The sequence below is a fragment of the Ammospiza nelsoni genome, chromosome 8, assembly GCF_027579445.1.
Source record: "Ammospiza nelsoni isolate bAmmNel1 chromosome 8, bAmmNel1.pri, whole genome shotgun sequence".
NCBI lineage: Eukaryota > Metazoa > Chordata > Aves > Passeriformes > Passerellidae > Ammospiza > Ammospiza nelsoni.
In genome coordinates this window covers 405,730-427,628 of record NC_080640.1, presented here as the reverse complement: position 1 = coordinate 427,628, position 21,899 = coordinate 405,730, and the positions used below count along the sequence as shown (strand labels likewise).

The 21,899-nt window shown below is 46.9% G+C and overlaps 1 protein-coding gene across 5 annotated transcripts in view; it reads left to right on the top strand.

The window, feature by feature from the left end:
- Positions 1-21,899, top strand: part of INPP5A (inositol polyphosphate-5-phosphatase A) — a 181,664-nt gene that overhangs the window by 51,600 nt on the left and 108,165 nt on the right. For all 5 annotated transcript variants that reach the window (XM_059476954.1, XM_059476949.1, XM_059476950.1 and 2 more), the window contains exon 4: positions 441-528. In XM_059476954.1, the coding sequence (XP_059332937.1) occupies positions 441-528 (88 nt within the window). The remainder of the gene's footprint in view (positions 1-440; positions 529-21,899) is intronic.

The following is a 21,899-nucleotide window of genomic DNA, read 5'->3' as shown; positions in this document are numbered from 1 at the left end:
CCCCGGTTTAATTTATCCCGGTTTAATTGATCGGGCTGGGAGGGAGCGCGGGCAGCGCCCCGAGCCGCGGCCGCGCGCGCCCTCTGCTGGCGGCGGCGGGAGCTGCGCGCTCGGGGCCGCGCTCGGGGCCGCGCCCGGGCAGCACAAATCCCCCAAATTCCCGAGTGTTGTCGGTGCCGCAGACCCGCGCCCTTGCCAGTCGTGTCCAAATGGCACTGGGAAGCTCACGATCCACGCTGAAGGTGCAGCTGCTGAGGCAGATCTGGAGCGTGCGGGCAGCTGTTGGGGACAGCTGTGTCCCTGAAATTCCCCCCAGAGGACAAGGGAGGCCCTGGGTTCCTTTGGGTGGTGCTGGGGATGTCACAGCACAGAGCAGTGCTGAGGCAAGGCAGTACATTTGTAACTGCCTTTACATGTTCAGTCTTTTCTTTCTCTTTCAGAGAACTGTTATCAAGTGATGCAATGAAAGACTACAATAGAGCTCGAGTTTACCTGGATGAGAACTATAAATCACAGGAACATTTCACGGTAAATTTCTTTATTTCTTGAGTGTAGTTTAACCAAAGGTGAATGTCTTCTGTTTGGGATTTTTGACCCATGTGGGCCTGTGAGCTGTTTTCATCCTGATGATGATTATGTTTTTACTACTACTGTGTTTTACTACTAAGAGTGTTTATTCTGTGGCATGTGTACCTGCTGATTTCACAGAGGTACATCCATGTGAAAGGAGCAGAATATCAGTGTGCAGTGTCTCTTGTTCAAAAGGGTTGTCTGAGGTCTTTTTTCCTCCAACACTAACTTTGGTGGCTCAGAATCACCTTCCATTTCAGAGCCTGGCAGTGTGAGGTGGCGCCAGCACTGAGTGTGATGAGCTGGTGACGAGCTTGGCAAGGGTTCAGGGCTTGTGTAGGGATCTGCAGAGCTGGCTCACAGCCTCCCCGGCCTGAGGCATGGTGGCAGCAGCCAGAGCACAAGTTGGCATTAGCACACGAGTGGTGTTCAGGTCCGTGTGAAGTGAGGTGTGCGGGGCTGCCTTTCCTGCAGAGCAGAAAGGCTTTGTGCTTGTTGCCGGTGCTGTGCATTGTGCCAGCACGTCTGCCGTGTGTCCAAGTGATCACTGCTGGGTTGTACAGGAAAAAACACCCCCTTGGACGTGTCCCTTCTTGCCAGGGCAGAAGCTTCCTTGTGCCCCAGGATGCTGCTGAGAGGCAGGGGGGCTCAGAGGAGCCCAGCTGCACACCTGGTGCTGCCCAGCAGCCAAAGACAGCACCTGGGACCATCCAGACAATAAAGAAACCGCTGCCCAGCACACACACAAACCCCAGCTTGGAGGCATATAAGCTCAGGGAATAAGAACCTGGAAAGGTTTTTCTTTCTTCATTTTTTTAATAACTCTGGCTAGAAGCCCAGCTAAGAGGAAACCAGAGGAGAGGATTCAGCAGGATTTTTTCTCTTGCTCATTGGAGAAGATAAAAACAAGACTATCAGCTTTACTGAGACTTAGAGGGACAAACCATTAGTGGGTCACTAATGTTGAAACCGTACTCTGCAGATATTCAGAAGGTGCTGGTAGGTAAAAGCAGTGGGACAGAGCTGCATGTTTTGGAGTCACTCACAGGTGTGAACTGCATCTAGGTGATCCCACACACTGGTGGGGACCCTGTGGGGCTCCTGCAGCACAGATCTCCTGATGTGGGCAGGGCAGCTGCAAGGGGCTCTGCATTTACCTGATCTGCCTTCAGCCAGGTGAGCTCCAGAGCTCCCTTCCAGCCAAGACTTTTCTGTGATACAGGAAAAAGGGATAATTATCTGTGATCTTAATTTGGAAAACATCATAGAAGACTAATGCAATCCATAACAAAATACAACTTTTTTGTGTTTAAGAGTAGTCACATACCTCATAGTATTGAAATTACTTTATGTAGCGTGAGGTACATGGATTGGATTTGATGGCATTCCTATGGTGGATAAAAAGGCTCTTAGAGAGGTTGAAAGCAATCCCAGTCAGAGCATGTGCTGTTTGTGTCTCTGTGAAGAATCTTGTATTTTGCAATGCCCCCAGTTCAAGAACTAATGTGGTTTCTTGTTTCACATACCAGCATTATTTTCTAGGCACTGTGTTTCTTGCAGTATTCCCCAACAACCTTTGTATTTCTCCTTTTCTTTTCATAAATATTACTTTGCATTTTTTTTCCTAATCCTTCATTTACTAAAGCTGGGCCTTCTGGGGGGGGGGGGGGGGGAAAGGTTCTGTCAACATATTGATTCAATAAATGGGAAAAGAAGAAAAAGACAGCTAGTACCAATGTTGTTTTCCATGGAAATTGTGTAACCAAAAACATGTTCTTACTATTTGGTTAAATTACCCTCTACTGAAGTGGTGACTGTAAAGATAGAAAATGGGTTTACTGAAGTGTTTGATGTGTACTCCACATGAGAGGCTGTTTGTAACTTTAAGAACCTTTTAGAGCTGAATCTGCTTAGTGTGGAAAAGGCAGAACCCAAAGGAAGAGCAATTATTCAACGATGTTTTGTGTTACTATCACTGGGAGGAAATGCTGCGTGCTGGAGGAGTGTTTTATACCTTCATTGTTAGACTGTAGTAGTAGTGGCTTGGAAGCAAAACCCAAAAACCTAGAAAGGAGAGAGGGTGCACTTTCACGTTGAGCTCCTTAACCTTCTGACTTGTTAGAGTCTGTTTTTTGGCACTGAATGCTCCCAGTGTGCATTCACAGATCCTGGCACTGGTGTCAGGAATCAAAGATTCACAGAAATGGCTTTTCACGCTTGATTTGAAGAGGCAGACCTCCAGCTCCTCTGCTCGGTGTGTGTGTATGTGTGACTGTGCGAGCAGGGGTTTCACATGTGGTCTGTCCATTTAGGGTAAAGTTTTGCTCTTATCTCCAGTGTGGTTTGCCTTGTACGATGTCACGGGTCTCCGTGTTTCTTGTTAGTTCTATTTGATTGCAAAGTTCTGTAACTTCTGTGGGCTTTTTTCCATCCCTTCTAAGGCACAGACTTGGCAGCAGATGGTGGCTTTGGCGTTATATTATTACCTCTCTGAAATAGAAATGTTTATCATATATTGCTGTATAATGCTATTTGCTTTAGAAAGGGAGAAGCCCAAGCAGTTACAGTTTGGCTAACCTTTATTCCTGCTGCTCTCACATCCCCTTTTTTGGCATCACTTCCTCTGTAAGGCTTTCCTTGGCTTGGCTCCTGCAGAACTAAACCAGATTTTGCTGGCCACAGTTACTCAGCTTGGCTGTGATGGGACTGGCAGCAAGATCCGAGACAACACTGTCAGCAGCCTCTGTCTCCAGCTCACAGCAGCACAGGTGCAAATTCCACATGAGAAATGAGAAACCAGTGTGATAATGAGGTGTCTCTAGTGGAACCACTTGGTTTTAAAAACTAATAATCCACATTGTATGAAGGATCGAAATGGATCACTTTGCATCATCCCAGACATAAATCTTAATACCAGAATTTGTCATTTATGGTCACATATATCAAATCTGGTGTACGAGCAGCTGGTTTTTAGGTCTGGGGAGTGGGGTAGGTGCTGTGATGAGGGAGAGAGCTGTGGTTCAGTGGATTGTGTTTGTTCTGCTAGGAAGGATGGTGGGATGAGACTGTGTGGGGTTTTCTCGCACTCAGAGTTTATTAAACACATGCACAGAATAAGGCCAGAGCAGCGAGTGCAGGGCTGGGAAGGTGCTGGGCAGCAGGTCCTGTCCCAGGGAAGGGGTCAGCCCGCAGGCTCAGGCTGGCAGTGCAGCGTGGGGCGGTGACTCCCGGCCCACGGCGTTCATGGGGGCAGCAGGGCTCTCACAGGTGCACGGGGACGAAGCGGGTCCTGTCACACCTGGGAGAGGCACAGCTCTCTCAGATCTAACCATGATGAAGTGACCCGAAGATGAATCTGTTGGCAGGGAGCTGATGCCTGTCAGCGCTGGGAAGGGGCAGTGCTGGAGCTCAGAGCTCCCAGCAGTTATGGATGAGGATGGTGGGTGACAGCTCTGCAGGGCTGACAGTGGCTTCCCAGAAATTTCAGGCTAACTAAACTGGCAGCTGTGCGGCTGTTTCAGTTCTGACTGGAAATACCAATAGCAGTCAAGGGTGGATAAACTGGCTCATGTGCTAAATTTCAGAACTCAAATAACTTGGCAAATCTTTGTGAAACAGAGCCTCCTGTAAATCCCTGCTTGAAAGCATGGTGCTTTCTTTTGTTGTATAAAATGTTATAAAGGGGATAGATCTTGATTGCTGTTGAAGAATTTACAATTAGAAAAGACAGATATAAGAAGACTGAAATAGGTAAAAATCTGGGAAGCTGAAAAATTCAGTACATTGCGTTTTTTATTTGTGACTATACTGAATGGACTTCACTTGTAGCAAAACAAGTCTTTGCAGTTCCATTGATTTTACCAAACATCCCATTATTTACATTCTCTGTTAATTTTATTGTACTTCGTGTATTTCATGTACGGGGTAAATTATAAATCTTGTCATTTTTCTATGTGAAGAATTGCTTAAAAATAGTTGGGTGCATTGAACTTTTGCATGTCAATACTTCTTGAATAACCCAAGTTAATGGTAAATAAGGTGGTTTTTTCTGGAATAAGAAAATGTACTGAAGGTAAATATCAGTCAGAAATACATTGATGTTTTCATCAAATCCATAACTACTTTTATATGAAAACACATCAGTATAATCAGTGACATTTTTATTGTAATGAGATCAAGTCTAGTTTTGTTTTGTGCCGTGTATTTATTGATTTCTGGAGTACTCAGTTAATGTCTTGCATTGCTTAGCAAATCCTTGGTTTCCTTTTCATTGTTCAGAGAAGGCAGAGGAAACTCCTGTGTATCTTAAAGCCTTCTTGCTGCATTGAACATGCGGTTTCTGTAGGCTGGGCGAGAATCTTTGCTGGAGTACATCAGGCAAACCAGATCTCCAAGGGTGAGGTGACCACCAGCTCCTGCCTGGAGTGTTCAAGGAGCATTTTGAGAGCTGTGTGGTTGGCACAGCCCTTAGCTGATGGGCAGAAGCATCTGCACAGTGGGGTAATTGGTCTACTTCCCAGTATAGGTTTATTTTAAAAAAATAAACAGAGTCTTCCATTGTCTGTGTGCCTGCCCAGGCCCACAGGTGACCTTGCAATGAACAAATAGAACAAATAGCCACTGGGCTCTACATGTGATGTGCTGAAGTGCCAGCCTCCTCCTGGTAACAGCGCAGTGCACTGCAATTAGTTCATTGTATAGCAAGGTTTCATTCAAATTAAAAAAACAGAACAAAACCCATCCTTTCAAAACCGGTGTTTCTGACATTAGAGTGATGTGTTTAAACAACACTGGAGCCTCAAGCTGCAAGCAGAATTTTATTAATACCAATGGATTGAAGGGAGAGAAGTTGCTGTGCTTGCACAGCTCCCCATGTTTGTGAGATAATGGTTGAAACGAAACATCCCTGCAATAACGTCCTGGCGGGTGGACAAAGTAAGTTATAAATGAAGGATACAGCGGTAACAGGCATTTTCCTGACAAGCTTTCTCCCCACACCCCTGCATGTCCGTTCCTGAGGCAGAGCGGGTTGGGGTGCTGGAGGTGGCAGAGGCAGCAGTCAGCCAGTGCCCGTGTGGTGCCCTGCCATGGCACCCCTCTCCACGGGCACGGATCCTGGGGCGTGTGGGGAGCTGACTGTCCCTCTGGCTGTCCCTGCCGGGTGCCCCTGCACCCGTGGGGCACACGGGCTCAGTGGTGGCCCCGGGCCATGCAGCACCCGCTGCTCCTCGCCGGCGCTGGCTGGCACCAGACTGTGGGAACACTGAGGATAAAGCAAGTCCAGGCATTGCTAGGGTGTGCAGGAAAAGGTTGTGCTTTCTTTTTTTTCCCCGGATTGTTTTTAGTTCACACACTCTGTAGCAGTATTTTTTTTAATGTAAAATGGCTCTTACTCCAGGGTGGGTAATGCACTGGTAGCCTGCAGCAGCATCCAGGGCAGACCTTTGCTCCAGTCACTATCCTTAAGAGCAATAACCTGAGCCAGCATGACGGGGGGCTCCAGTGGGGAGCAGTGGTCCTGAGAATACAGATGGGCAACATGTTATTCAAGTGTGTTATTGTGCCTTAAAATTATATCTGCTCGTTACTGAGAGAATAGTAAAGTTAATTTTTGTTAGATTAATGATACTTGAGTAATATTTTTGGTTGAGCTGAGTTCAAATAATTGGCCATTAATTGAAAAAGGAAATTGAAATTAATTTATTTTACACATAAATCCTGTCGTAGTTATTAATGCATCTTAGAAAATATCGTCCTGTTCCCAGAAATGGATGGTGTACACTGATTCTCCTGAGCTTATTAGCTCTGTCAATTTAGAGTTTGGTTAAGTAAAAAAGATGATTTAGGAAGAGAGCTGTAATTGAATTGAATATTGAGGGAATTCACATGGTGATGAGTTCTCAGCCCACTTCTTCATTAGCAGTGTTACAGGAATGTTGAGGCTTGGCAGAAAGGCAGGATTTCCCCAGGAGATGGAGCTGGAGCTCCAGGCTGCAGTGCCCAGCTGCGGGCACTGGACACCCTGCAGGAGCCCCGGAGCCCCGCACTGCGCCTGGGGACACGGGGCTGGGGACACGCTGGGGACACGCTGGGGACACAGGGCCACCGGGCTGGGGACACGCTGGGGACACAGGGCTGGGAGGGCACGCTGGGGACACAGGGCCACCGGGCTGGGGACACGCTGGGGACACAGGGCCACCGGGCTGGGGACACGCTGGGCACACACACAGAGGGTGTCTTTCGGGGGCAGCGCTCTGGCCCTGGGGAGGCTGGAGAAGGGGCTCTGCTGCTGCTGCTGGGATGTCGATCACAGTCCCAGATTTGTCACTGTAAACTGCTGCTGAACAGGAGACTTTAGAGTTTTCTTGCTTCTCGATTACTAGAGTCTTGAAGTGAATTTTCTTTTACTACTCACATGAGCCTGTTTCCATCTTATCCTTTCTTCCTCCCTCTCCTTTCCGTAGAAAGATAATTTGTATACCAGTGTTTATTTTTTACTGGTATCTGTAAAAATTATGCCAACCCAGAGTAGGAGGAATTTGTCTGAGTGGGTGGCAGCAGCACTGCTTGGCAAGATGTGATGATCTCTGGAGGGAGGGTTGGAGACCGGGCTATTGTGTAAGTGCAGGTGATGCCACAGGAGCCATGAGTGCCATTCAGACTCTCTTCTCAAATTAACTCCTATGAGGTTCATCCACAGAACATCTTCTGGGATGGAGGAAAGTCCAGACTCTTCTCTGAGAGGCACATATGAGAAACCTGCAAGTGTTCTGTCATCATCAGTCTCCTACATCACTCCTGAGCAAATGCTCCCCTCTGTCTCCCTGTTGTTTTGTTTTCTTAAGTGATAGGTTAGTATAAATATTTTTAAACGAATCTTACTCTGCCAGTCCTTTGGGATTTTTTGGTTGGTATTTAAGCACATGGAAGCATGTGTAAGGCTAGTGGCAGTGAGAGGGTGCCCAGCTGCAGGCTGTCTTGGGCAAGAGCTGGCAGCAGAGCACTCACTGGTTGTGTGTGAATGCTGGCTACTTGGATATTTGTGTGATCTTTACTTTTTCCTAGCTCCACTTACTTGGCAGAATAAAAGGAATAAAGCCATTTGAAAAACATGTTAGTATTCCTTAAAAAGGACCTAAAATGCCAGAAGCAAATCTCCAGCCATGTGCTTGCATGCACAGGAGTGCTTCTAGTGAGGTGTGTGTGGTAGAAACATGGAAATGGAAAAATGAGAATTTTAACCATCTGTAGGGAAAATGCAAAGCAGGATGGAGCCTCGTGGTGGCAGTGCCTGCCAGTGATCAGGGCTGGTACTGCACTTGGTGGAGACTGGTTCTGCACATGTTCCAGCAGTTCTTACCTCGCTGTGTCCATCCTCCTCATGTTCATCCTTTTCATTGTAACTCAGAATCCTTTTCTTTTACAGCCTCCTGCTTTTTCAGGAGTTTTAGTGAAATACACGGTTGGGAGCTTCTTGAAATGTGCGTCACAACGTTTGACCTCTTCATTAGCTTCTATCTTCTTGTAATTTAACAAAAATGAGTTTGTGAAGAAAGCCAGTGGATGTCAAAGTTAATAGTACAGCAGCTTCTAACAAAATCCTAGAAGAATGGTTGTAGAAGTATTGTCATTTTGTGATGTGGACATTTACTTACAAGCACCTGAAATGAAACTTCCCACTTAATTTCTTAGGGAACTAAGTTGTCTGTCAGGTAGTATCTTCCAATCTCTTCTGGGTGACAAATGGAATTTGAAAGGTGTTGCCACAAGCAAGAACCTTCCTCTGGTTTTGAGTTGTCTTTTTTCCCATGCATTTTTGAAATATATCTCTTAACCCATCAACAGAATTCTTGTTGAGAGGGCATGGCTCATCTTCCACCTATTTTCTGACACTTTTATGTAATTGTGAGAGGAGGAATAATTACAAAACAGTGAGGGATTTCACAGATCAGTAGCCCAGTAATACAGCCATGTGTGCATCTCTGTTGCTTACAGATGTGCAGGTGCTGAGGAAATTGGTGATAAAGCGGCTTCTTTATCCACAAAATTGTTTTACTGTTTTGTATCAGCTATGGAATTCCTATATATAATTGAATTTTCTATGGCTGTGGATTCTATATTCATCCTGCAACATCCTGCAGTTGTGCAACAGACTGCATGATTAGGGGAAAAAATTATTTGTAAAGAATAATTACAACCTGTTTTTGTAGGAGTACATCTATCTAAAAAACAGCTGCAATACTTGAAATTAAATTGTAGATTATAGTGTCTTTACACAAGAAGAAATCAACTATTTTAAGCTTTAAAGGTTAAAAAAAGAGACTTTTCTAATTGCTGCTGCAGAGATGAGGCTCAAGCAAGCCTAGCTTTCCTTTCTGGCAGAGACTGCTGTGGCTGGCCGTCCTTAGCTGGCGCTCGCCGCACACGGGCAGCCCCGAGCGTGGTGTCCCCGCCACCGTGTCCCCACAGCGGGGCTGGGCTGGGCTGGGCTGGGAGCGCCCGGCCGAGGAGGAGCAGCTGCCGGGGAGCGGCTGAGGGCAGCGAGGCGGCCGCTATCCCTGTCCCCGCTCCGACGGGCCGCTATCCCTGTCCCCGCTCCGGCGGGCAGCTATCCCTGTCCCCGCTCCGGCGGGCCGCTATCCCTGTCCCCGCTCCGGCGGGCAGCTATCCCCGCTCCGACGGGCCCTGTCCCCGCTCCAGCGTGCCGCTATCCCCGCTCCGGCTGGTCTGTCTCCGGCGGGCCTGTCCCCGCTCCGGCTGGCCCTGTCCCCGCTCCGGCGGGCCCTGTCCCCGGCCAGCCCTGCCCGCGGCTGCTGGAGGGGGCCCACGGGCCGGCAGGGTGCCGCGGGCAGGACGGCACCGGGGATGTTTCGGGACGGACAGTGTTTGGGGTTTTGTTCCGCTTGTTTTGTTTGCTGTGTGTTGCGGTAGGAGCAGCAGAAAGCGCTGAGTGCCGGGGCCGTTCCTCGCCCCGCGCCGCCGGCAGTGGGTCACCTGTGGCACTGTTGTGGGGCCACCTGCTCTCGTTTCAGTGCACGAGCAGCTGGCATTTTTGTTTGCTTCTGCCTTGCTGCATATTTAATTACTGCATGTTCTTTAAGTAATTTGACCAAAGATTTATGGAAAGAGTTATTGGTTGGCTCAACACATACCTCAAACGGTAAATCTTCTCAATCATCTACCATGTGTTTGACAACTCTGCTTTTGACAGTCCAGTGATATTGCTTACATATTTCCAAGGCTTTGGCTTGGAGTCCGTGGCAGCTTAAGACTTGTTGCCTGCTTTTTGCATGAGAGTTCTCCACTTTTACTTAGCTTTTTCCCTTTTGTTATAGTACATAGTACTTGAAGAACATACAACTTTAGGAAGTACATGTCTCTTGAAGAATAATTCAGTTTGATAAATTTGTTCTATTCAAACAGTAAAAAATATTGAGCCAAAGCATGACTAGTAGAGATTCTCACTTACTGTGAATGGAATAAAAATTTTGTTTTCTCACCTGTTATTTTAATACAGTATCTTTGCAGTCCAAGAACACAGCAAATCTTCTGGAGGTGAAGGGAAGGAAATTTCGGCGGCAGGGGAGCTGGGAGCAGGCTTTGCAGGGTTAAAGGCTGTCTCGGTACAGGCACAAGGCTCACGGCTTTGTGGCATCCATCCCCTCCCCAGTGCAGGGGCTGACACTGCTGTGCCCTGTGTGTCTCTGCCTGTCTGCAGGATCCTGCTGTGTGGCCCAGGGTGCAGCGGAGCAGCACCAGCCCGGAGACGCTGGAGCTGCCCCGCTGTGTGCGGACCGGGCCCGGGGCTCATTGCGGGCCCAATGCTCATTGCGGGCCCAATGCTCATTGCGGGCCGGGCTCGGGGCGGGCCCAGTGCTCAGCGGGGGGCCAATGCTCAGTGCGGGCCGGGCTCAGTGCGGGCCCGGGGCTCAGTGCGGGCCGGGCTCAGTGCGGGCCGGGCCTGGGGCTCAGCGCGGGCCCAATGCTCATTGCGGGCCCGGTGCTCAGTGCGGGCCGGGTCCGGGGCTCGGGGCGGGCCCAATGCTCATTGCGGGCCGGGCTCAGTGCGGGCCCGGGTCCGGGGCTCGGGGCGGGCCCAATGCTCATTGCGGGCCCGGTGCTCAGTGCGGGCCGGGTCCGGGGCTCGGGGCGGGCCCAATGCTCATTGCGGGCCCGGTGCTCAGTGCGGGCCGGGTCCGGGGCTCGGGGCGGGCCCAATGCTCATTGCGGGCCCGGTGCTCAGTGCGGGCCCGGGTCCGGGGCTCGGGGCGGGCCCAATGCTCATTGCGGGCCGGGCTCAGTGCGGGCCCGGGGCTCAGTGGGGGCCCAGTGCTCAGCGGCGGACCGGACTCAGCGCGGGCCCGGTGCTCAGTGCGAACCCGGTGCTCAAGTGCGAGCTTGGCTCCCCAGCGGCCGCTGTGGGCACAGGAGCTGACATTCTCCAGCCGTGTGTTCACTGCGAACATCTCCGGGCCGGACTAGGCTGGGCAAGGGAGCTTCCCAGGAGTGGAAAGGAGAGCAGAGGGTTGCTCGGTGTCCCTGCAGCTCATCCCTGAGCAGTCTCTTCCCCCAGCGCTGCCCTGGCGACAGCGAGTGTTTCGGCTCTGCTGCGTTCGGCACACTGGGGAGCACGTGTTGGATTCTGAAGTGTTGTGCAGTGTGTTCCCTTCTAGGGCACGGGGATCCTCCCCGCCTTCCACTCGGGCTGCGGGGCGGTGCTCAGCAGCCCTGCCCTTGTCCCCGGCCCCTCGCTGCCCACTGCTCCCCACTGACCAGGCTCCTCACAAGGACATTTTCACTAAAGGCTTGGTAAGTGCTCAGGAGAATGTGGTGTGTTTAATAGAACAGAAGGCATGGTAATGGAAAACAGTGTTATCTGCTCATGTAATTGAGGATCTGACACAAACAATACAGGAAATACTTTAAATTTTCAAAGCACCACGTGGGGGTCCTCTTTAGAAATTTGGGCACCTAGTTCCCAAGCTTTGTCTTTTTATGGAAAAAAAAAAGTCTAAGGTATGGAGCAGTCAGAAATCCTGTTTGCATTTGTGTGTGGTAAGGTGAAGGGCAGGGCCAGTTATACAGAGCCTTCATGTTATTAGCAGCTCTTTTCAGGTAATGCATCTGTGGAATTTGGTTTGTGTGGCAAAATGTTTGATGTGGAACAGCTCTGGCTTTTAAGAAAAGGCGTGAGATTGGAAAATATGAAAATAATTGCTTGAGAAATTATGAAATGCTGCTTAAGGCACTTGCTAATGTGTTTGTCTGAGGCACTAAATTAATACTTAAATAAGATCAGTGTGACTGTAGAAAAATCAGATGTATGGTGTTTACTGACAGAAATTAATGGGTTTATTAGTGTTTGAAATAATGTTATAATGCAGCATTTGTAGCCAAAGAGAAAGCAATCCATGAGACTGCTCACACCCTGACTGTGGACATCCTATGGCAGTCGGGTTTCACTGCACTGCTCACCCACCATACCGTGCAGAAAGGCTGGGAATGCAGCTGTTGTTTCAGACTGCAATAAAAATTACCGGGAGCAGAAAGATGGAGTTGTGTTGTGTCACCTGATGGTACCTCAGGGTATGGCTGTTGCTGTGGAGGGCACTGAGCAGCCAAGGGAAAGGTGGTGCGGTTCTGGCGGTGCTGCGTGAGCTGACGCCTGCCGGCTGTGCTGGTCTGGCCGCTGGGTTTCGGCTCTGGAGCCTTGCCCAGGGACAGAAGCCGGTGACAAAGGCCCAGCAGAGCAAGAGTGCTCAGAGCTTAGGACATGAGTGTTGAAATACCTCAGACACGCTCTCGCTGCTCCGTTACATTTAGCAGTGTTTGCAGCATACAGACCCAAACCAGAACCCTCTGACACTGAGGAAGTGTTTCCACTTCGTTTTAGAGGGCTTTCCAAGTATCTATTGATCAGTGTTCCCTAACAGCACAGAAATAATGTGTCTAATTTAACTGGCCACATGGAAGAGTATAGAAAAAACATTAGTTATCCCTTGAAAGGCTTGGAACGTCGATAGGAGGACATAACATTAATGACTTTCCTATACACAAGCTTCAAAAATGGCTAAATGAGGAAGAAATTACAAATTTATTTTCCTATAATTTCAGCAGTTGTCTTGTTTTACTGCACCAGTAAAGCATTAAGCAATGAAATGTCAAACAAGGAGTATTTTCCTGATAATTTGTCTGACATGCAAAGTGTGTGAAACAAAAGAGGAAAAGGTAGAAATGTGGGGTTTAGTCATTTTGACAAATTTAGTGATTTTTGCTCATGAATTCTGGCTGAGACACTGCTGCCTCTGTCCAAACAGTTCCAAATATTGCTTTTTACTGAGTGGCTCACTGTACAGGAGTGGCTTTGTGTCTCAGTTCTGGCCTTTACACTGGACACAGATTGCCACATTGGCAGTAATTTATTAACATAAATAAATGTAGCAAAACAAAAGCAACTGATCATACTTTTTTTTTTGAATAAACAGGATAAATACCAGGTCTCCAGAGGTGGAGTTGTAGTTGGGAAGGGTTGTTATCTGTTTCCTTCTTTTAGTTGTGCATACCAAAAGTGTAAAGGAGTTTAGGATTGGTTCCATTCTATTCCATCTTTTCTAGGCAAAAAAAGTTGTTGTTGGAGAAAAACATAAAATCAGATTTTTGAATGAAGTAAAGTCGCTGTGAACATTGCTTCTGGGAGTGATGGCCATTACTCCTGGGTTACCCACAAGGCCTTCCCAGCTGGTGTGTCCTGTGAGGGGTCCCTCCCTGGCAGGGGTGATGGGCCAGGTGCCCTTGGCTGGTGGGGAGGGCAGGTTTGGGTGTGCTTGTGCCACCAGTGGGCTCGCTGTCCTTCCAGTCAGACTGTTCACCTTGTGCATCTTTCGTCTCTTAGGTTTAGTGGAGAAGCACTCATCCTAACATTTGGAAAAGGCTCCATCTCTCATAAGGAGACATGTTTTTCTTTGCTGAAGACGTTGTTGCTGTACCAGGCTTCTGAGACATCTGTGTTATTTTTCCTCAAACTAGAAGGTTTCTCTTACACCTGCTCTGTAATAAGCATAGGAAAAATTGTGCTATAAACAGGAATTGGCATCTGAAAAGTGGATTCTGTTTCTTCTAAATAACAAGGTCAGTAAAGGAGCAGAGTTTTATTTGGAGCAGCAAGGGGAATCAGCCTGTCCAAGTGGGAACACCAAATAATATAAATACCATGGAAAGTGGAAATCTGTCTCGTGCAGTGTTAGAGCTGATCTTTAATGTCTGTGGAAGTCAGCAGATGTGCCAGGGATGAGCCAGTCCATGTCCCTGGAAGCAGGCTGGGACAGCACGTGCCTATAGGTATAGCTCATGGTCATGGAAATTGTGGGAAATAGGGCTGCCCAGAAACTGGGCCAGAATTCGTGTGGCCCTCATATTAAAATTCATAGTTGATGGTTTGACCACTTACAGTAGAGCAGTTTTGGGGGTTCGGACCATGGAGTAAGGAATCATGTAAGCAAGGGAAGTCTGCATGGGTGGGTAATGTGTGAGAATGTTGGGAACAAAGTCCTAATGATCATTAAATGCATGTACACTGGGGGGGGGGGGTAGAAGAAGACAAAGTAAATAATAACGTTAATCTAAAAAACCCAATGAAACCAAAACACACACACACACACACACACAAATACCAAAAACTCACAACAAAACACAAATCCTCTAACTCATTTCGCAAGAATTTTTGTCTCTCTCAGCTAATTACAGTAATGGCTTACTAAACCTAGGCTCAGAAGGCTGCAGTCTTATATGCCTTGCATTCCTGAAAAGGTCTCCAAAAAAGATGGAGTATTTCCGCACTGACTCATTTTTTTGTGGAACAAAGAGAGTGCAAATCTCTGCATTGGGACGCTTAGGCCGCACCAGAGCTTATCTGTTGCACACACTCTGGACCTTCACTCGTTGGCTGTGTCCTCTCTCCAGACTCACCCCCTTGGCAGGGGCAAGGACTCCTTCTGGTGGTACCTCCATTTAGCTTTTGGGCGGCAGTGGGAGAACACTTGCCTGTGGGCCAGAGACGCCAGAGGTAAATGGGGAGGGAAGGGATGAAAATATAATCTGGAAGCTGCTGTTTTCTGTGGATGTGCAAAATGGCTTCTTTGCTATAAATCTGTATTGACTGGTAATTTCTCCATGTAGACAAGGGTTGTTGTTCTGTATATGGAAATTATTTTTTGATGGACAAAAAAAAATATCTCCAGTGGTCCTGAAAGAGTGAGAAAAATCTGAGCTAAAAAAATTAGAACACTTGGAAAATACAAACTTAAAAAACTTTGATGAACCAATCCTAAACTAGGCTGTGAAACAAGACAGTTACTTGGCAGTCATTTCTTAGGATTTCCAGTGCACCACGGCTCTGCTTCATTTTTGTGTCTTTAACTATAAGCCAACAAAATACCACTTGCATGGAGTTTGTAAGTCTTCTCCAGAGATGCTGGGGATATTAACAGGCCAGTAAAATGCCGTATGCCTATACTGGCTGAGCAGGAAGGATGTGTTCCTTAGCAAGCATGGTAGAGTGGACAAGTCTGGAGAGCATTATCCAAGGTGTGTGTCTGCATCAAAGCACATCCAGTGATGGATGTTTTTCCAGGGGCCTTGGACATGTCCTCCATTCCCAGCCTTTCTCCCAGGTGAGAGAAACCAACTCACAGACTTGGTCCCTGCGAGGCTTCCAAGTAGCCCCTGGGAACACCAGGATCCCAGGGCTAGTGTCAGCCAGGTTTTAGTGTTTGTTTTCTGATCTCCTACTACTAACATAAGAGTAAAAAATGTCATTTGTCAGCCTGGACTGCCTTGGTTTCTGACTGACAGAGATCAGCAAACCAAGAATTCTTACTGAGTTGCAAGATTTAATTGGGAAATTGGATGCTTTGCAGTGAAATCCAAGGACTGTTCCTTTTAAGCAGTGTCACAAAAACACAGGTGACAGTCCACATGTTTGGGTTATTTGTTAGTCACTGCAGTTCTCCCCTTCTTGAATCTAGAAGGACTTATTGACTGGAATTTAGAAATGGGTATCAGTCCCTCTCCATACAGAAGAGGCGTATCAGGGACAGCATGCTTGGGTACTGTGCATGTCCCTGTGAGTCTGAGGAAGTCTCCTTACCCTGACTTTGCAGTGCTGCTGTCAGTAAGCCAGAAGCTGCTGGCTTTCAGTTAATGTCATTACATAAAGCTGCTCCTTTAATATGACCTTTACCTCGGATACATAATTTGGAGAAATAGTCCTGCATTTACTTTTCAGTTAGTATTCTGGAACACACCCCAGGAGGATGACTGTCATTTATCACTCTTCCAAGCACAGGACTTCATGAAGGCAATTTTTTAAAGAGTGTGAGTTATTAATTATGCTGAGAAAAGAATGTGTTCCTTGGAGCAGCCCATCTTGCAGAGACACATTTCTTCCTTGTCTCTGCTGCTTGTTTTCTAAGACCCAGTAAGAAGAAAGTGTGAGATTTCCTCATAAATGCTTCTTACTGGTAGATGCTTTTCCAATTTTGGTATCCACCTGGTTTCAAGTGAGCTGTGCTTACGAGGAGCTGATAACTGCACTAAATAACAAGTAACAGCTATATTATTGTATCACCAGTGACTTCTCAGGGCTGGACATCACCATTTTGTTACAAAATCACTTGGGGTGTCCAGTTAGTGCTTGGGTTTGAGTTGTGGTTCTGTGATCATGGAGAGTATTTTGTCCACACAGCATAGTCAGCCTGCAGCAGTTACCTGTGCAGTGTATGCATGCCCAGGTAAGCCTGAGTCTTCCAAGCTCTGCCAGCCACAAGTCCCACAGGCCTGTTCTCATGGCACACACATCCCATCCCTGACCTCCATGTCACTGACCTGTGGACAGTAAAGCCTGCAGTTAGTGCTCTTGTCAGTATTTAGAAACACTCGTCCTTTCTCTGGAGCGCTGTGTTGGTGTTTGTGCAGTCTCCTAGCCTGGAAGGGCGATGCTGTTGAGGAGGGGAGGTTTGGAGCCCCGAGCCCGTGTGTGAAAGGTGCCTCTGCAGCCGCCGTGTCCCGGGGAGGGCAGGCGGGCCCAGGCCCGGGCCGGAGCGCTCGGGGCTGGCCGTGGCTCCTGGAGCGGGGCAGGAGCTGTGGGCAGGAGCTGTGGGCAGGAGCTGTGGGCAGCGCCTGCCGGCTCCGTGGCTCTCCCCAGCCCTGCAGCGCCGATCGATGGAGCCACCGGGGCCCACGAGCAGCCCCTCGTGCCACAGGGATCCTCCCTCCCGCCTCCCCGGTGCGCTCCGCTTCTTCCAGCCACCAGAACAATATTTTGAAATTTATGGAAAATTAATTATCGATTACAGATGTGCCCTGGTTCAAGGAAGGTAAAAACTAATGGATGCATTTACGATGAAGGACGTAATCCGCTTTGTGAAACTGAATGTCTTCAGCTCTGCTCCTGCCCTCCCTCTCTTTCCCTTCTCTCTCATCCAGCCCCCTCCCCCTTCCCGTACACCGGGTAAGAGACAGGCCTGATAAAGTGGGAGAAGCAAGATTGGTTTTCTAAGGGCACCAGGCCCTTCATGACCAGGTAAATCATGGGCTGTCTGGAGCTGGGGCTGGGTGATGACCTGCTCCCCGTGCCGCGGCACTGCACCCCCCTGCGGGACGCGATGATGTGCACCCGTGCGGCTGCGGGGGGCTGCAGTGAAGGTGAAACTGTCATATCGATCTTTTTAGCACTAAAATATGAGCCACTTTACTCCACTCCCCGATGCTGTGATGTGAAAAATAATAACTCGGATCCAAATTAAAAATATTGATCTCTCGAAGGTGTTGAAAGTAAATAAACACCTTCCGAAGTTTTCGGGTCAGCCAAGAAATGGTATTCAGCAATAAATGTGTCGGCATGTCAGAATCCAGGGTTCTTGATCTGTTTTTCCTTTCAAATTGATTTTTCATTACTTACTTCCTAAAGTGTTGGAATTTGGTCCTCTACCGTTAAATCTCAGTGTTTGGGCAAATTATTTCTTTGGGGCTTATGAGGTGCTCCTAATCCACTCGGTCATTGATTGATTGATTTTTGACTCAATAAACTTGCATTACCCTTGCTTTATTTAAGGCTTCCATCATAATTTTTTGTACATTTAGGCTTGACTTTTTTATTTCCTTCTAACAGATGAGCTGACATTGGTCTATCAAACATGTGGGAAAACAATTGCCACAAGGTTAATTTTATTGCTAGCTCCATGCATTTTAAGTAGGTGCCAGGTATTTTCCACTCCAGGCTGATAAATTGCAGTTGAACCACTAAAGCATAAGAATGAACAGAAGCACTGTAGCAACAACAATAGAAACCCCATAGAAATGCATCACAGAGCATAAGCATTAAATGGATTATTTTTGCTTCATTGGTTTAACTTCATTTTACATCCAACCAGCAATAGGTATGCGGCAGTGTAATGAGCTCTTTAAGTGGGACTTGCTCGGGCCCTGGCACTGCAGCATTGTGTACTCTGGGGGTGGAGGTATTTAGGCCTTGCTGGTTAGTGGAAAGGATAAAATACAGTCACCTGCATTTTCAAAAAGTCATTTTCTCTTAAAAAGCAGCCAGTTGAGTTTCAGATATCAGAATGTTCTTCTGAACAGGTTTATTGATGTTGCTGTTCTCTGGCAGCTGTTGCAGCAGTGGCAGAGCACCGGCTCGGTGCTGAAACGTAGCAGGAAAGGAGAGCTGCAGTGGGCATGGGAGGGGCCTCTTGCATGAGCAGAGAGGAGTTTGGTCAGTGTTTAAAAACACCCTTAAACTGTTGGGTCTGTCCTGAGGCGCCCTCACTGCCCCCCAGCTGTCCCCGAGTCACTGTTCACACCTTCATGTGTTTCCATAGGCACAAGTTCCCATTTTGCAGCGTTCCTTTCCTGGAACCACATCCTGGGTCATGTGTTTATGCTGTTGAATTGAAGGCGACATCATCAGTTAAGAGGAATAAAACTGGGTCTCTGTAAATTACTTGTTGGAGCTAATGGCAGTTTTGGTCATTGTCCACTTCCCTGCATAACTGCATTTCTTCAGCCAGGTTATTCATCAGACATTGTTAGTGTGCAGGAGTTTGATTAAAATTCCTGGGGTTCATCCTATTCGGTTTTTTTTAAACCTGTATCTGTTTTTCTGGTATTCCTGTGACATGGCACATAAGTGTGCTCCCAGGGCTGTAAGGCTTACACATAGGAATCTCACAGGTGGGGTTCCCCATGTCCTGGGAAATCTGGCAGTATGTTTCATGCCCTTTCAGGTGACTTGTGGTAAGAGCAAAGGGAAAAAAAAGAAATATGATTTTTTTTACTAAAGTGAGTATTGTAAATGCAGTTTGTAAACCTGATACTCCTTTATTTGTGCTAAATAGCAAAGATCCTGTGTTTATTTTCAGGGACATTTTTTGACTGCAGGTTAATGGATATTCTTAGAGTTTGTTCATAAAAGATCCAGTTCGGTTATCCAAAAAATGGGAAGGGAATAAGTCTTTAAGAGTGTAGGCCAAGCTACCAGTAAAAGAGCAAAAAACCACAGGTTTACATGCAGCGACATAAAGATGGAAAGAAAGAAAGAAAGAATTCCTAAGAGTCTTTAGATGTTGTCTCCCTCCTTCATAGCTTTGCAGTCATTGTCCTGTGGGCATCTTTGACAGCTGGGTCTAACACAGCAGCACTAAAACTTTTCTCCTTTCCTACTTAGAAATATTTCCATGTGGAAAAGCAATATTAGATTCTGTTTTACTTTGGCAACTAAAGAGAATACAGACCCACTATCTATTTGGGTATTTTTCTCTATTTTCAAAAATGTTTCTATTTCATTGGCAAAAAGGAGAACTTTGAACGTTGTCATTGTTCTGACACCTGGAAATACTGGTGCCAGGGTTAAGAAATCACATGGCAGGAGCATCCTCAGCTACTGCAGCACTATGGCATTACCCTGGTCATGCCACGTTGTCCTTAGCAGCCTTCCTTTGTCTGTGATATAAAAAAAAAGAAGTTAGTAGCTGTTTGGTCTTGCTGGTTATGTTTAGTTTGTTGGTTTATGATAAGATCAGTGTTATGCCCAGGTTGTCTTTTAATTCAATCACTTGTCATTGTACTTTCCTAAAGAGTACAAAAACTTTGTAACTGACAGGCTGGCAAAGGTTTGACCAAGTGTACTGTGGTTGGACCATATATCAGGGCAAAAGACAAATGTGATTGACTGCTGTGTCATGGCACCACCTGTGGGAAACAAATATTCCACATGAAATCTATAGGAGCAAACTGAAAATTTGTTAAGCTCTTGAAGAGCTTAAAGGCTTGTTAGCATTTCCTGACAGAAGCCCAGTGAAGCAGCGAACAGAAAGAGTCACGATGGCTGATTCGGAACTCAGATCTTCAGTTCTGTTCAAGATCCTGCTCCGTACAGGCACTCATGTCCTGTGCTGGGGCTGGGACCAGGGTGGCACCTGGCAGCCTCTTCACTCCATGGTTTGAGACCCCTGCGACTGAACAGCTGTCACCTGTGTTCAGGGAATTCAAGTTCCTTTTTGTCAAACTGTAGAAAAGTCTTTGTAATTTCTTATAAAATGCTGCTGTCCTTTGTGTGTTTGGGTGGATTCTGCTGAAGTGGCTGAACTCAGTGTTTGGATCTAACATGGCCATCTGCTGCCTCACCAAAAAGGGTTTATTTGGGTTTACTTTGCCCAAGATGGATACCTGATGTGAACAGCTTCTTGTCGAGCTGCCAGCATACGACAGAGACCTCCATGAGCCAGGTGTAGCCCCTCATTACTGCAGGTACTAAATGAACCAAATATGCACAGGAGGAATGAAGATCAAGTTAGATTCGTAATCTGTTAAAGCACTTGCTGTTCCTTATCTTCTCACAGGTTAATAAAGGCCTAGTAGAAAAAAATCAGCTCATACTAGATACAGTATTAAAAGAAAAGAGTTGTTTTCAAGTAGAACAGTGATGACAATAAATAAATCTGATGGACTCCCAGTAATGATTGGTTTGTTTCTACTGACCTGTGTTATTTCTTTAAAAGCCTGCCAGTGCAATTTGAAAAGCAAAGTGAGGTTGGACACTTGTTCTATCTTCAACATCAAAGGTTTGTTCAATAATTCTGAATGAATCTGTCACTTGGGGAAAATTTTACCAATGCTTCCTTCATTCTTCAGGCACTGAGATCAGTGATGATTATTAAGCTTTGCAAAGCCAACATGGGTCAACAGGTGCATTATAAATGGAGCTGTTATTGTACATAGGGAAACAATTAATATGTTGCTCCATACGGTGGATGTCCATTAACACGCCCTACCAGTAATGCAAGCCAGAAAAGCTGCAGTAGCGTGTGCCCAGGTTTTAGGCGAGGTACAAAGGGAAATATTCTAATAGTCTATTCAGGCACTAATTTGAAAGCTGTATTTTTCTTTTTTTCTTTTTTTCCTTCCAGCCAGCAGGCAATGAACTCTGCTCTGAACAGTGGGGTTAGGCAACTGTCCTCATCTGTACCCTTGGTGAACCATGCTCCCTGCTTTGCCTTGTGGGAGTGAGCTGAATGCTTGAGGAGAAGTGCCTTGTTCAGTACTCTTAGCACATTACTCCTTTTCAATATATATTCTATGAATTCAACTAGCTAGTTGTGGAATACTTATGTGGAGTCATGTCTGGATTAATTTTTTGTATGGCCTAACAGGGGAAATATTTCAAGCTGTCAGTGCAGATACTGCATAATATTGTTAAGGCTGATAATTTCACTGTGGTGTGAAAACAGTGTTACTTCATATTTCCTAATTTAATTTAAAAAACTCTCCAAAAGATGTATGTTTAATTTCCTCTTTTAAGTTTCCTGAAGAAGAGTAACCCCTGCCCAACACATGCATGCTTCCATACATGCTTGCATGCAGCAGCCAGGTCCTTAGGCCTGTCACTGATGTGAGAAGAGAGAGGGTAAAGCAGAGTTTGAAGGAGCTGGGGAATCCCAGAATAACAATGGCCTCACTCATTTGGTGTGCTTTCTGGTCATTTTTTAAGATAGCAGTTTGGTTCTGTTGTGGTGCAGAAGCTTTAGCATTTAAAGGTTTCATTATCAGAGCAAAATGTAATTAACTGACATCAGTGGCATTCCTGTAGCCTGCCAGTTTTGAATGTGCAGCTCTTCCTGCAGGAGTTGGATCTTTCTCATGACCTCAAACAGCCCTCGGGGCCTGGGTGTGAGCTGTGCCACGGCAGCAGCTGCTGCGCGTAAGGAGCGAGCGAGGGAGCACCGAGCCTAGTGCAGCTCGACTTCATTTTCATTTCAGAACTCTGTGCTGGAGCT